The sequence below is a fragment of the Gavialis gangeticus genome, unplaced genomic scaffold (assembly GCF_001723915.1).
Source record: "Gavialis gangeticus isolate Ggan-Ray unplaced genomic scaffold, GavGan_comp1, whole genome shotgun sequence".
NCBI lineage: Eukaryota > Metazoa > Chordata > Crocodylia > Gavialidae > Gavialis > Gavialis gangeticus.
The window spans coordinates 118,305,373-118,318,517 of NW_017729031.1; the positions used below are offsets into that span (position 1 = coordinate 118,305,373).

Sequence of the window (13,145 nt, forward strand, 5' to 3'; positions counted from 1 at the left end):
CGGCAGGAGCAGTGAGTTCTGGGGGTCTTCAGGGTTTTCTTTTTCCTTAAAGGGCCAGAGCTGGCCCATGCGGGGCACCCATGGTGGGGGGGCTCAGGGGCTCGTGCAGAGCCCCCCATGCAGCATGGGGCAGTGGGGATCGCCCCCCGCCTGGCAGCATCTGCTAAGCCGCAGCTTTTTTTCCCCCAAGTGCTGGGAACTGAGGCAGGCGGGCGGGGTGGCCATTGCTGGGCTGGGAGAGGGGCGGGGGATGGGCCTGGCCTGGCTGGTTTGGAGATTCGGCTACTGCTGAATCTCCAAATCAATTTCATCTGAATCGAATCAGGACAGTGATATGAATCACTGAATTGAATCACTGTCCCCTGAATCAGCCAAATCCAAAGCGAATACTAGCCGCTTCGCACAGGCCTATTGGATGCTCCTGCCTTAGAGGAAACTTCTGCTTTAACCCCTGTTAGTTAATGATCAGATTAAGCCCTGAAAGAGGAAAGTTTACATCCTATCTCATGCAACTGACATAAAGATGCCTGTAGATAATTAACTTTTGGTGGGGGAAGATCTCAGCCTCAATGAAACTTTGTGATAGCGAGTTCCAAAGGTTAATTATTATGTTGTGTAAAACAAAAATTCTCTTCCATGATTATTCGTTTTGCATGAAAACAAGGCGTTGGCTGACATTTGCAAAGGTGCCTAAGGGATTTGGATGCTTGATTCCTGTCAAGTTAGTATCTGAGACCTTGTTTATCTAGGAGTTTGTTGCTTCCTACTGTTTGTGGTTTTCCATCTAAAATCCTGACTTCTTGTTTGGACTTCTAAGAAATAATTATCATGACATTTCAGAGGGCTTTAAGGCTAGCTGGGACATAAGGTACTTGCACTTCTGTAAAGAAAAAGATTCTGACCTTGTTTTAATTCCAACATGGGTAAAGAATGAGCAAGAGGAAATGCAAGAGTGGAACTGTGTGTAAATAAAACACTATACCAAGTTTTCCATTAGGCATCAGCTGGGCTTTAACCCCCAAGTGACTGTATATAATCCATGTGTCAGTGTATATAAATATTTTGCTGTTATGCTCCATCAGGTACATATAAACAGACAGCTAATATCTCCAGCAGAGTTTGGCACAGCAAGATATATGGCCTTCTGTACACTGTTTAACCCATCCAGAAACACTGCACACCAACAGCTTTAAAAATATACACATGTACCCTCAGTATATGATGACCATTTTGCTCTTAGGATAAAATTAAAATCTACTATTGATGAGCATGGTTTTGCCATTTTCTAGCACCCTTTGTCTGAGGATTTCAAAGCATGTTACAAATATTCAATTAAACTTTTCCACCCAGCTCATCCAGGAAGGTTAGGGTCAGCATTTTTATGGCATGCGCAACTGGAGAAACTGAGGCATGGGTTGATAGCAAGGCTTATCTGAGACCACCCAGCGAAAGAGTGACAGAGCCAGCCACAGAACTCCAGTGTCCTGGTGTCGAGTCTTATTACATCCTTAAAGCATGCTGCCTTCCTTACGCAACAAGAAAATGTCTAGTTGCCAGGTATAAGAGGAAAAGAACAGGCCAGATCCCAGCTGGTGTAAATCAGCTCAGCCTTAATGGCTTCTGTGAGGTTACGTCAACTTCCCCAGCTGAGGATTTGGGAGGGCACATGTCTGAATGCTTCCAGAGCTGAATTGTCAAAGGCCCCACTAAATATTTCTTTCATCCACATCAACGTATTAGTTCTTTATCAGCTGAATAATCATTTGTATCATATTTCCCCAAGTACACAGTGGTCTCTGCTTCATTACAGTCAGCTCATTTTGTGTGTTCCTGTGACCCTAGCTATCTTTCCTTTGCTGCTTATCCTCCCGCAAGGATAAGGGCCTCTTCTTTGCTGTTCCTTTTCATAGACTGAGAGATGTTGTAGTCATCCCTTTGCAGATGGATTCCTTCAGGGTTAGAGATGTACAGAGTAAGAAAATAAGGACTTTTGTTGTTCATCTCCCTTTGACTCATCGAGTGACCTGAGTTACTTTTCTGCGTGCTTCAACTGTTTCTCCATCTGTGAGCTGACACCATCACCACCAGTCACCTCTGTGTTGCTATCTCCCTCAGTACAAGATGCTATGCCTAAGCAAAGCCAATGATTGTATGATTGATTATTATAGGCAAGCAACCAAAAGGCACCTTTTCTGTTGAGCACTACAGTGCACGAATGGCTCCTCACCTGCGCAAAGACTCTCGAAAGGAATCCTGTTTTGAACTAACCTGCTCTGGCAAGCGCAGCTACGAGGTAAGATCAGCTGAACACACTGACCTTTCATTGCTATCTGACTACCTAGCTGCTTTGAACATGAGAGCTTAGTGTGTATTATCTGTGTGCATTCTGCATACAAACATGTGGTACATGCTCTCAAGTAGGCAGGGTTGGGGACATACTTCAGCCTCTTTGCCATGTCCTAAATCACTAAACCTGAATCTGTGGCAAGACAGACCAGATGATGTGCTGTACAGAAGGTGCTGATGCCCCTTGTTCCTGGTAAGTAATCTGGAATCAAACCTTTCCAAGTATCCTAGGGTGACTTGCCTTGTTAAGACTACGATGACAACCAAATGGTACTGATCTTCAGTCATGGCTGGAAAGTCTGATTCTGCACTGCTTTCCACCTTGCACTTACATCAGTACAACAGGGGTATAAAGTATGACCAGAACTAAATCATTTGGCACTCACTTGGCATAAGTTGGGAGCCCTGGAGTGAAAACTGGACCCAAAAGGTCTCATTTTAAAACAAGGGTTTTGCAGACTGACTTCATGCTGTTTTCTGTCTGGGTGAGGCTGAAAATAACAGAAACAGTCCAAAGCCACAAACTTTGGGTCTGGACTTTCCTGGATTTCAGGAACTTTGGCTCAGACTCAGTAATAATAATAATAATAAAATACTTTACACAACAATCAGGTTTTTATTTGGTGAGTCAAGATCACTTTAATAAATTAAGCCTGGCAACCTTCCTCTAAGGTGGATCAGCGTTGTTACACCCTTGTGATTTTCTGTAATGTAAGATTAGAGAAGTGCAGTGACTTGTTCAGGGTTGCACAGTGGGTGAGTGGCAGTTCCCAGACTAGAACCTAGGAGTCCTGGATCCTAGTCTTTTGCTCTGACAGCTAGTCTCTGATCCCTCTGCTTAACTCCTCAGAACTAACACATGGATTCATTCATTCTCTCTCCAGTTTACAGCTTCAAGTTCAGCAGAAGCTAGAGACTGGGTGGATCAGATCCAATTCCTGCTGAAGGGTGAGTAGTAGTGGGGAAACACTGTAGCTCAGGACAGGCCAACAAGTTTGGAACCTTATTCCTTCAGACAGTCTGAGGCCTTAGCTCCAGGGAGCTTAATAACACTTTACACTTCCCTAGTTCCATTCATCCAGGGATCTCAAATCCATTTACAAATATTGAGAAATTAGAACTCACCACCCCTGCAAGATGGTCGTTTACTGTTGTCATCCGTCTGATACAGATGGAGAAATCAAAGGGGTACTGTGACCTGCCTAAGGTCTCACACAAACTCAGTGGCAGAGCTGGGAAAAGAAGCCAGGAATCCTAATTCCTGGACCTCTGTATAAAAAGATGCAGTTCCTTCCCAGAGTTAGGAACAGAAGCCAGAAGTCCCTTTTCACCTTACTCTGCTTTTCACCACTCAAGTCCTCCCTCTCTGCAAGCCAGTCCACATTACAAAGTTTTGTCACTTATACCCACCACCCCTCTTCAGTGGAAGAATCTTCCCTCCTAGCAGCACTTATTCGCCCTCTGCCAAGCAGAATAAGACTTCTGCCACCCCCTCCCCTCCCATGGCAGACAGCAGAATGCACACAGAGACACGCTAGCATCCTCTGCCGGCTACTGCAGTCATGTCAGCAGCCAGTGCCTTTCTAGGGTGCACTTTGCACTCTGCAACACAGCTGCTGAGTGAGGTCATCAGAAGTGCATGGATGTGCATGGTTTTTCGTGGTGGCAGCTGCTGCCTGTCTTTACAACTTCTATCACGGAGGTGGGCGTGTTCAGCCATTGCCTAATTTCTCTGGCCCTTACATTCCTGATATCTTTTTTGAAATTCACATGATAGTTGCCATGAATAGAAAAGCACTTTGCTCCTGTGCAGCAGCACTAGGACTTAAAGCCACATAAGACTGCTCTTTACCAGTCTACTGGAGAGAGAGCCTCTCTGGTGTCACCTTGTGCAAAGGAGTGGGATGCTGGATGCAAGATGTCTGCTCTTATGGCACCCTCTGCTGGTCAGTCTTGGGGCACAGCACTGAAGAAACTAATAAACAGTGGGGGAGAAGCAGCTACCCCTGAGTAAGCAGGTGGGGGAATAGTGGGGGCTTTTTCCTGCAAAGTCTCTGTTTGCTGCTATCAGATAATCCAGCTGGAGAGAGAGTGCATTTGGGGTTAAAAAGAGACCATTGCTACTTGAAACAGAAGGGCTGCCAGTTTTACTCAATATTTTTACTACTGAGAGAACAAGCTGTGGTGTGGTGTGGTGGGGGTGGGGAGGGGCTGAGAGTCTCTCTTGGTGCAAGCATGTGGTATAAGAAGAAAGGCCAGATTCTGGTGAAAATCTGGAGCCTCACTGCTCTAACAACCCTTAAGTTATTTCAGGTTTACACCAGCCTAACTGAGATCTGAATCCAGTGGTAGGTGCGTAAACTTCCTGGGAATTGAAGACACCTTTGTTGTTTTGTACCCCTTGATACATTCTGATCTGTGGGTTAAAATCTTGGTTGTGCTGTTAAAAGAGTTTCATTATACCAGTGGTTCTCACCATCTTTAGACTCAAGGTCCCCCTTGGAAAATGCTACCTTCAAGCCTTCACTTGCTTTTTTGACCACAGAAAAATAATAGAGCAATTGCTCTGTTGCAGAGAACTCAGAAAACCCACAACAGATCAGAGGATTTTTGACATTATGGATTCCTATTTGAAATCTCTGGGTTTATTTTGTGAATCATGGTGTCTGAACACCTAACAATACAAGTATTATATGGTAGCCCATGGCACCTTGATTGGGAATTGCTGCATTATACTTTCCACAGTGAGTCCAGTGATTGTGTAGCATTTCCTTGGTGCTCTAGGGCATAGTTTCTCAACCTGTGGTACATGTACCCCTGGGGGTATGTGAGACAAAGGCAGGGGGTAAACAGGTACCCCAACTCTCTCTCTCTCTCTCTGTCTCTCTCTGTCTCTCTCTGTCTCCCTTGTCCCTTCCTCATCTCAAAACTATGGTAAAAAATGTAGTGCACTGCACATTGTGCGGTGCTTGAAATTCCCCAGTAATAATTTGGTGTTCAACCTTCCTAGTTTTGGCCAGCATCACCTCTAGCCCAGGTACATACTTGAGTTGTGCACCCCTGGTGTAAAAGGTGGCAGTCCTGTCCACACCAGATCAGACATCTGTCATGTCACAGCCTTATATACACAGCCCATCTTCCAACATATGGCACACATTAGTCTGTAAATATAAAATCCCCTGGAAAATTGAGTGTTGGGGTACTTCTGAAATTTTTCAGAAGTTAGGGGGTACTTGCTACTTAAAAGGTTGAGAAACACTGCTCTAGGGAGGTATATACTCTGCAAAGTGTCCGGTGACTGGGGACTAGGCTGAACTCCTTAAGAAACCCCACTCTGTGTTTTCCTTCTGGAAAACCTGGAATTATACCCTGCAGATTTCCTCTAAGTCCCCAGGGCTTTCTACCCCCTGTTAACAGTCTTTACCCGGTATTCTCTTTGCATGTTCTGGGCCAGTCACCCATGGAAATCTAAAGGGGACAGCCCAATTCTGTTGCCTTTTACTGTTGAATCAGATTTATGATGATGAGCACTGAGCAAGGCTAGCCTGGTTCTTGGATAAATTTTGGTGCACTCCAAATAACAGCATTTAACCTAATAGCTTGGTTTTCTCTGGCTCATTCTTTTTCACTTTCCTTTCTGCCAGACATGAGCTCCTTCACCATTCCATATGATGAGGAAGAGGAGGAGGAGGAAGAAACTTATGACGACATTGACAGCTTTGACACTCCAAACACAGCAGTACACAATGCTAGCCTGAATATGGAGGAGGAGGAGATGGTAGCAGCCGGTGGTGAAGAGGCGGACGACATCTATGAGGTTCTACCAGGTGTGCAAAGTATTAAGCTGCTTCCAGGCTGGTTTCTATAGAGTCCAGACTGCTGAATGAGCAGAGAGGTATTGTTCTCCCATGAGGGAAATGCTTTTGTTGGAATAACAAAAGTGCTAAAAGTGGGGTTATGGCAAAACTACTAAATTTGGAGTGTTTACAACCCAGCTGGTCCCATTCTTAGTTCAATACAGTCCACAGGATATGGATTTTACTCCTAAGGTGCTTTTTTAAAAAAAACAACAACGTTGAGTCTCTCAGATCAAAGCAACCACTCTTTCTTAGAAGAGTGGTTCCCAATATTTTTAGACTCATGGCACCCCTTAGAAAATGCCAGCTCATAGCTTTCACTCATTGTTTTGACTGTGGAAAAACAGTAGAATAATTACTCTGCTGGAAAGAACTCAGGAGGTGCAGAACAGATCAGAATGGTTTTGAAAGTATAGATTCCTGTTTGAAATCTCTGGGTTTATCTTGTGAATCATGTGTAGGTATTTGCACACGTAACTGCGCTATTATTATGTAGCAGCCCACAGCATCCTTGCAATGGTCTCACAGCACCCCAAAAACATATATAAGAACATAAGAATTGCCATTTACTGGGTTAGACCATAGATCCATCTTGCCCAGTCTCCTGTGTCACAGCAGCAGAGAACAGATGCTGAAAGTGAGAGTGAACTGTAACCAGGGTTTTGTTCATTGTTCCTCTCTCGCTTGCAGACTCCAGACTTTAAAGTCTAGGTGCTATGGCACCCTGGTTGAGAGTCACTGATCTAGAAGATATGTGCTAGTGAAACTGTATGTTCTTGGGTTCAGCTCAGGAGTCATGTGGTGGACTCTATAGCCTCTGTAGTTGATGATAATGATGCCCATATTCATCCATTCTGAGCAGGGGATCTATGTCGCTGAGGTGGCTTCCAGTCTGGCAAAGATGATAAAATAGTGATGTTAAAGATAGGCCCTTTTTACCCAAAAGTGCAATGGGCTTTAAGCATGCAGTCCACCTGGAAAAGATTGCTCAAGTGCAAAGCCAAGAACTCCAATGTATTGACTTGTAACTGCTTGCTTTAGAAGGTATAAGAGCCAGGAGCAAAGCCATGGGAGGGCAACATGCTCTGCAGTGCTCTTAATTGTTACCATAAACAGCACCACGTAACCTGCCCCTGAGCCTAATGCCAGACACACCATTCAGGCAGCAAGGCTGGAGAAACAGCCGTGCACCCAGCAGGCTCCCAGGGGGCCAGGGATGATGTTGGTTGAGCCCTATTTCTCAGGCACATGCCACTCAGATTCTTTGCAGATTCTTAGAATATGTTATTCCAGCAACATGGGGGAAGGGTTTTGCCCAGAAATATGACAAGAAAACACCTTCCATTGCACCCATGTTCATGAAACCTAGATTCAGGACTTATACTGACCTTCCTGTATCTATTTTACATTGATCTGGTAGCCACTGGAGGAAGCAGACCCAAGTTTCCCAGTCTCTGTAGTGGTGAGGGAGGGAAGAGGAGGTTGGAATCAGCCCTGATGGATCCTTACCCCAGTACCATAAATAAACTCCCAGGCTCCTGTGGCTACTTATGAAAGACTTAAGGGAGGTTTTACCTAAGGTTCTGGTCAGGATCAGGCCCTAAACTCTCTGCCCCTCCCCATAGATGATCGTGCCTGCCCATGTGTGAGGAGGAATGTGTCGCAGTTTGTCCAAGAGCCCAAGGCCTTTGGTTTAAGAATAAAGGCACAAAATCCACTGATAGTGTCCTGCCACCCTTGCCCATTGATAAGCAATTTCCTTGGCAGCTGCAGATAGGGTTAGTGATTGTAGAAGGGAGGTTGTTACTGGTGCAGCCAAGTATGGATTCTTGGCACAACGCAGGAGCCAAACTCTGTTCTGTGCAACACCCATATAGCCCCACAGAAATCAGCATTGTTGTGTGTGGGGTAGGGAGAGCAGAATTTTTGTTATGCAATTTATATCTGGCATTGAGGTGCACTGGGCTAATTCACTGGTTCTCCACCTGGAGGTTGCAAACTGCTTGCCCTTCCCATATTTCAGAATGGGACGGGAAGCCTGCATAGACCAGAGGAGGGGATTACAGGTAGGGAAAAATCTGAGGACCATAGAACTAAATCCTCAGCTGTGACATTTATATGACCCACTGTGTCCGTTCCCAGGGCTCTCTCCCCTCCAGCACCCAGCTTCTTGGCCCCTCTTTTGAAATCATCATTGATTTACAGCCACCATAAACATTTCGGTAGCTATGAATTGTTGTGCCACAAACTGAGGATTATGACTGCAGATAGGGAAACAGCAAGAGTAGAAGAACCTTTGAACACTGAGGATCTGGTGACTGGGTTGGTGTCTAGGATTTTCCATCTGTAAATAGGTCATTTTTTAAAGCTTTGCCTGCTTTGGCAGCAGTATTCCCAAGAAACAGGTCGTCTGATCACTTTAAAGATCCTCCACTGTCTTGTAATGTCTGACAAGGTTGATAAAGATGTAAGGTGGATTTAAAATGCTGCTGCCCTGACCTTGATAGCCCACAGGTGTCAAGGAAGACCGTGAACAACATTCTCCCTTGCTGGTGTCCCTAGTGCTAATATATACTACTGCAAAGTGGCTGGAAGATGCTGTACTGGTTCAGACAGCTGACAAGGCACAGGGAAGTAGAGAGCCAAGTCCACAGGCTGCAAAGTGAGGAAGAATCAGGCCCCAAGGTTCCTTACGTGTACTGCTAATGATGCCTGAGATGATTAAATCTTTCTCTGCCGTTCCTGCTGCTTTGCCATTTGTGCCTCTCCAGCTCATCCCAGGGTACTTATTTCACATCTGGGTTTCCATCGGTCCCACTGTCCAGCTCTTGTGCTGTAGTAGCACAGTGCCACAGGGGGGCAGGCTGCAGAGCACTGTAGGGCGACAATAGAAATCCAAATCCAACCCTTTCTTCCATTGTATGTTGGTTGACATGCTCTGTATGTGTCATTTCTATCAACCCTTTAGCTTTGCTTGTAAAAGAGAATTGCTGTATTTACTCACATACCACACATACTTTTTTCTCAAAAATCTGCCCTCCAAAATTGAGGTGCATTGCTTTCTTCACTGGAATAGAAGCATGAAGATGCTGTGTTGCAAAATGGCTCCCAGCTTCTCTCAGCAAGCAAGCAGGAAAGGTGGAGTGCAGTGTTAACCCTTTCCCAGCTGCTGTCAGCTTGCTGGCGAAGAGAGAAGCTGGCAGCCATCTCACAATACTACTTCTCCATGAAAAAGCCATCGCTAGGCCCTGAGTCTGAAAAATGTGTGTTTTATACATTCAGCCTTCCAAAAAAACAAGGTGCATGTCTTATCTGGGGATATGTGGTATGCAACATAGTACAGTATTTAGGGCCTGGGTTAACCTGAATCAATGTCCTTCATACCGCAAACAATCTCCCATCTCTTGAATCCTGGGATCGCAGAAAACACTGCAACGTGTGGCACCTCAAGCACCCTGTCCTCACAATACCTTTTCAAGCTTCTGCACTGCCATACTCTTGCGTTCTGGCATTTTGCAAGTAATGAGGTCTGTTCCAGCTCTAATGGTGCAGTCCATATTTTTCTCCTCCCACTCCCCTGGGTGTAGATGGGAAGCATAAAACATTGCAGCTGCACTGATTGAATCACCTGTATCCCACAATTCCCTGCTTCACGTGTGGATATTCACTGGTGTTCCTTTCTTCAAGTGTTCTGGACTAGGCATCATGGAGAAGGTGTCTTATAGTCCGAGAATGCACTGGTGTAAATACAGCTGCAAGGGTTGTGACAAAATGGGCTCCCTCATAGGAAAACAATGGGGCTGTCTGGAAGACCCTTAACCCTGGGAGGATAAGTGAGACAGCTAAGCGTTTCAGACAGTGGGTCCCTTCTTTGAGTGAGGACGCAGTTCCGACTCCCACATCCCAGCTTCGCTAGCCAAAGTGGCAGGGAGTTTGAGATCCAGGACAGCCTCACTTCTGCTCTCCAGGCTTGTATATTGTGCATCTCTTCTGCAACTTGCAGCAGAACCTGCTTCTGCTGAGTTCTGCTGAGAACAAGTGTCACTTGGAGGCTGCATGGAAGAGACAGTGCTGTAGCTATTAAGCATCCTGAAAGGGTCATGGATAGTGAAAGGAGTTTTCTGGATCCCAGGCTTTCTATAACCACACCCAGCATAGATGTTGCCTGTCACAGGTCTGTCATCTTTAGCAGCTGTCAGGAGGAATGAAGATGTGCCTTGTCAGCATTCCTGGTCTGAAGAGTAGGTGGAGCTGTTGCTAGACTGGTCATGTCTTGTCGTGGAGAAACTCTGCTTGTAAGAGAACCTGTGTGATGTGGCCATACCACCATGGAGCAAGTGCTATCTGCACTCCACCATACCATGCAACCATGGAAGGTGTAAGAAGCATCATTACCATTCCAATGAAGAAGGGCTCAGCACTTAAGTCCCCCAGCCACTGTCTGGTCTTCTCCCTTAAGTGGATCTGCTCCTGCTCACCCTTCTTCGAGAGGGAGAGATTTACACAACCCAGCCACAGTGTTGCTGCTGTCCAGCAGTATGTGGCTTGCATTATAGAAGGTAAGGTATTTGGTAGATCATAAAGAGAGGAAGTTGTACAGGGGAAGTGGGGCATGCAGTGGATAGAGCAGTAGCCTACACCTTGGAAGAACCAGGTTCAAGTATTTGCTCCGTCACAAGTTTCCTATGTGACCTTGGGCAAGTCATTTAGCCTTGCTTCCGCACCTGTAAAACTGAGGTAATAGCCCTGCACTGTCTCACTTGGCTCTTGGGAGGGTGAATCCATTAATAATGGCAAGGTGCTCTGACACTGCGATGACACAGACCATGCCAGCATTTCACGTAGCTCACTAAAGAAGCACCTGCTGTGTCCAGCCTTGCTTCCCCCCACAACCTCTGTGTGATGGGGGATTTCTTTACTCTGCAAGTGACAGTCTCTGCTGAGGTTGAGCTAGTTTTCTCATACCCCAAGTTTAAAAAAAAAATAGTGAAGAGGGAAAAAAAAACTAGGAGGGGGAAGAGAGATAATTTCCTCAGCAAGTCATCGTTGTTAATGAAGTTTTACAAAAACAGATACAACCAAGGAAAAATAAAATTTCACAGGTGATAAATTTTTCCAATTTCCCTGGCAGAATTCGATAGGATTGTTAAATTAAGAGTGAAGGTGTCTGTTAGGAAGCAACGAGCAGTGATGGGTAATTTTATAGAGTGGAAAATTGAATCAAATTGCTACATTAAAACACAGCTCCTCTGAGAATCTACCCCTCACCCAGGCTTCTCCAGCACAGCAGCAGGGGGTGCACAGACCCATTGGCTTTGTAGCACTGGCTGGAAAAAGGAAGGGGTAGGGGCCAGTTCCTTAGTCTTTTGGAACTCAGGGGGGAATAGCCTTTCCTTCCAAGGATTCACAGGGATTCAAGTTTGGATTCCAGCCACGTGAGGGAAGGCATTTCCCTGAAGAGCAGCATGTCCAGTCTTTGAGATAGCTGTTAGATTTCTGGCTGGAGGGGTGCAATGATGGAGGGAACCAGCACAATCAGAGGAAACCCTCAGGGTTTTGCCTCAGACCCTGCTAGGTGTATTTTTATTTTTCTCTTCTGACACGGTAACATCCAATCTCCTTGCATGAGATCAAATGACCACTGATGTCCCCAGAAGGCTTCTGCTTTCTTTTTTCAAGTTGATCTCTTTGAACCTACTTACTAGCTATAACTGATTTAAGGGGCCTGTTCTCCATGAGGCTAAGAGCTGCAGTGTACACAGGACCTCTCTGTATCAATAGAGCTGTCTCAAAATATGCTGATAGTATACACAGGGGTCCATAGCAGTAGCACCCTGGGGTTGTTTTTTTCTGATCTGGATGGATAGTGATGCAGCTGCTTGGGCTGGCTCTATCGTGGGCAAAGAGTGGACAGGGAGTAGACACCAGACACACAGCCCTTCATCACTGTAATTTACTTGAATGCCATGTAGAATTACTCTGGGGAAAATCAAGGGTAAAATTATACTGGTGTAATTAAACTTACACTTTTGTGTTATGTGCCCAGAATTGTCATGGAGGAGACTTCTGCCATAGGCAGAGGCAATTACTTGTTTTCCCATCAACTAGTGGCAATCTACTATAATAGTAATGTCTGCTGCGAGTAGCAACCCAGAAATAGCCAGTCGTCTGTTTGCTGTAGATCAGCTGGTATACAGAACCAATGTAAATGTCGGTTACATGTGTGAGTTGTGTCCAGGCCCTTGCAGAAATTTGATCCACAGCTATGCCCCAGCTGAGTGCAAGAGCTGGAACCTGGGCTCTGTTTGACCATCCCTCAACAGTGTCCTTGGCTAAGCTGATGAGGCCTGGAGTAAGAAGTGACCCTTGAATCAGTGAGGCCCTATTATATTTAAGGTTTGGAAGATGAGGCCAAAGATTTTGCTATAATTGCTGCTCAGGGAGTCTACATGCTCTTGGCTATAGCCAGATTTATCTGGGAGGAGGGACCTGAGTCAGGTGTTCACTTGCTGCCCTCACCATCATCCATGCTCCCTGCTCTGAGTTGAAGAGGGTTGTCTTCTTGTCGTAAACTGGATGTTTGTCCAGAATCGTGCACAAGCAGTATCTTCTGTTGCTGCAGCAACATCCTCCTTCATACGGGTCTTGCCAAGGAGTTGGCAAATGAGCATGCGCTCCATAATCTGCACTTCCTTGTACTCTTGTATATTTGTGTCATTAGAGTAGCCCTATTTGATCATGTTTGTTTTTGATCTTCCAGTTTGCATGCACAGGAGATTCAGGCATCACCATGTTGACCAATCTAGATCTGCCCCTCTTGGAAGGTCTTTCTGGGGATCCAGGTCCATTTTAGAGCACCTGACTGCACATAATCTTTCCTTCCATAATCTCAGTCTCGCCCTGTCAGCCATTGTGTCCAATGGCGCAACACTGGTCGCAAAA

The 13,145-nt window shown here is 45.6% G+C and overlaps 1 protein-coding gene across 3 annotated transcripts in view; it reads left to right on the forward strand.

Moving 5' to 3' along the window:
* Nucleotides 1-13,145, forward strand: part of SKAP1 (src kinase associated phosphoprotein 1) — a 352,931-nt gene that overhangs the window by 255,811 nt on the left and 83,975 nt on the right. For all 3 annotated transcript variants that reach the window (XM_019523682.1, XM_019523681.1, XM_019523683.1), the window contains 3 exons: nucleotides 2,169-2,293; nucleotides 3,231-3,294; nucleotides 5,991-6,173. In XM_019523682.1, the coding sequence (XP_019379227.1) occupies nucleotides 2,169-2,293; nucleotides 3,231-3,294; nucleotides 5,991-6,173 (372 nt within the window). The remainder of the gene's footprint in view (nucleotides 1-2,168; nucleotides 2,294-3,230; nucleotides 3,295-5,990; nucleotides 6,174-13,145) is intronic.